A 2,091-nucleotide genomic window follows, 5' to 3' on the forward strand; every position below is an offset into this window, starting at 1 on the left:
AAATATTAAGCCAGTGTTTTGATTTATGGTACAGTATTTTTACTGGTTTCTCAACTAGTGCCATCTAGCGGCCATTTTCTGTCTTTGTTTGCTCATTTATACAGTATGGCTATGTGGGCCGATGGCTTAACTCTGGCAGAAAAACAGTCGGAGCGCTGGATTTAGGTGGGGCGTCCACACAGATCACCTTTGAGACCCCAGAAACAGTTGAGAACGAGTTGAACAGCATGACCATGCGTCTCTATGGGCAGGAGTATTCCCTCTACACGCATAGTTACCTGTGTTATGGTAAAGAAGAGGCTCTGCGCCAGATCCTGGCCTACCTGGTTGAAGTATGACATTATGCATCACAAATCAATAGTACCTCATTGTATATATGTAGACACTATTTTTGTGTTGGAGACTTCTTGGTTAATTGTTTTTGTCCTGTCACAGTTTACATTTCTCCAGTATGTTTTCATTTCAGTCGCAGGGTAATACTAGCAAAGTGTACCATCCCTGCTACCCATCTGACTTCACTGATGTCTTCAAGCTGGAGCAAGTGTTTGACTCTCCTTGTACAGTGTCTAAGAGACCCAAACCTTACAACCCTCATTCCTGGATCAGGGTGCAAGGCACCGGGGACTACCAAAGCTGCCTTGGCAACACTTCTAATATATTTTCCTTCCAGTTCTGCCCCTTTTCTCAGTGTTCCTTTAATGGAGTTTTCCAGCCCAACATCAGCGGGGGCTTCATGGTGAGAGGCCCAGAAATGGACAAAGTGGAACATACGAGTTTAATAGAAAAAAATCTTATGTATTTGTCCTTCTTTTAGGCCTTCTCTGCTTATTTCTTCACTCACAGTTATCTCCAGCAAAGTACAGGGATAAACATCAGAACCTCTGCTCAGCTAGAGGAGGCTACCAAAGCTGTGTGCAATATGACCATAGAAGAGGTATAATTTGTACTAATGCTAATACTAATGCTTGTTTTAGCTACCTCAGAATAAATTAAAGCCAGTACAACAAATGCTATCAGGATGTATGAAACATGATGTACTTTACAATTTAAATATTATAATTTTTCCCCCATTGTAGTAATAAGATTTTTCGTTTTTTTATTTTTTATTATTTATTTAATTGTCATGAAAATAATGACACTGATCTAAAATCTTAATTGGCCTATAACTGGAAAGGAAATATATTATCTTTATAGTCAAATATTAATATTTTAATTACTTTTATACATTTTTTAGGTCCAATTGATATTTCAACCGGAAATCAATTTTAATAAAAAATTAAACACACACACAATATATATATTTAGCATTTTTAGTAATATTGGTTTCAGAAGAAATGATTTCAAATATGAACTGGATATTTTCTGGCCAGGTTTTATGAATGTGAAAAAAAATGTCTTTGTGTTTATCATAAAAATACACTGTATAAACATGCTGCATTGCATCTGTGAATTCCTGTAAATCTTAAAAATTCATATCCATATCTTCTGTTCATTATAGATGACCAAGAAAGCTCCTGACTTGAAAAAATACCTGAAGGATTACTGTGCAGTTGCAGTGTATATACAAGTGCTAATGCTTAGGGGTTATAACTTTGATGAGAGTTCTTTCCAAAATGTTGCTTTTCAGAAAAAGGTGAGTTTATCAAAAATATACTCATATGCTTGTACATCACAGAACCGCCTTAACCACAGATCATTTTACAGTTTGCTTTTGAATAAAATGCAAATTGTGTGAATGTGAACTAAGTATACAAAAATGCAAAACCACACATTCAGTCTGTACTATGTCACAGGCAGGTGAGGCGTCTGTGGGCTGGGCTCTGGGTTATATTCTCAGTGTGAGCAGTCTTCTTCCAGATGAACCTGCGGGCATCAGGAAGGGCTTGTGTCCTGCAGCATGGATTGGCTTGTTGATTCTCCTAACCATCCTCCTCATTGCCACCTTCTGTTACATGGCTCTAGTGATTCGGAGGAAAAGGAGTGATGAAGTTGTCTCATAGCTCACTGCTATGCCTACAGTTGTTCTATGTGTTTGGACAGACTCCACAAAAATTTAATGTTTACATGAATAATGCATTCATACTGTACTGT

The 2,091-nt window shown here is 37.5% G+C and overlaps 1 protein-coding gene across 1 annotated transcript; it reads left to right on the forward strand.

The window, feature by feature from the left end:
- Positions 1-68: 68 nt before the first annotated feature.
- LOC107736658 (ectonucleoside triphosphate diphosphohydrolase 2-like) lies at positions 69-2,085 on the forward strand (the record flags this gene model as incomplete). Its single annotated transcript, XM_016548031.1, has 5 exons — positions 69-332; positions 467-736; positions 815-934; positions 1,499-1,633; positions 1,794-2,085. Coding segments are annotated over 5 exons (996 nt in total), but the record flags the coding sequence as incomplete, so codon positions are not given.
- Between the last annotated feature and the right edge of the window lie 6 nt (positions 2,086-2,091).

The sequence above is a fragment of the Sinocyclocheilus rhinocerous genome, unplaced genomic scaffold (assembly GCF_001515625.1).
Source record: "Sinocyclocheilus rhinocerous isolate Xijiao unplaced genomic scaffold, SAMN03320098_v1.1 C36867207, whole genome shotgun sequence".
Taxonomy (NCBI): domain Eukaryota; kingdom Metazoa; phylum Chordata; class Actinopteri; order Cypriniformes; family Cyprinidae; genus Sinocyclocheilus; species Sinocyclocheilus rhinocerous.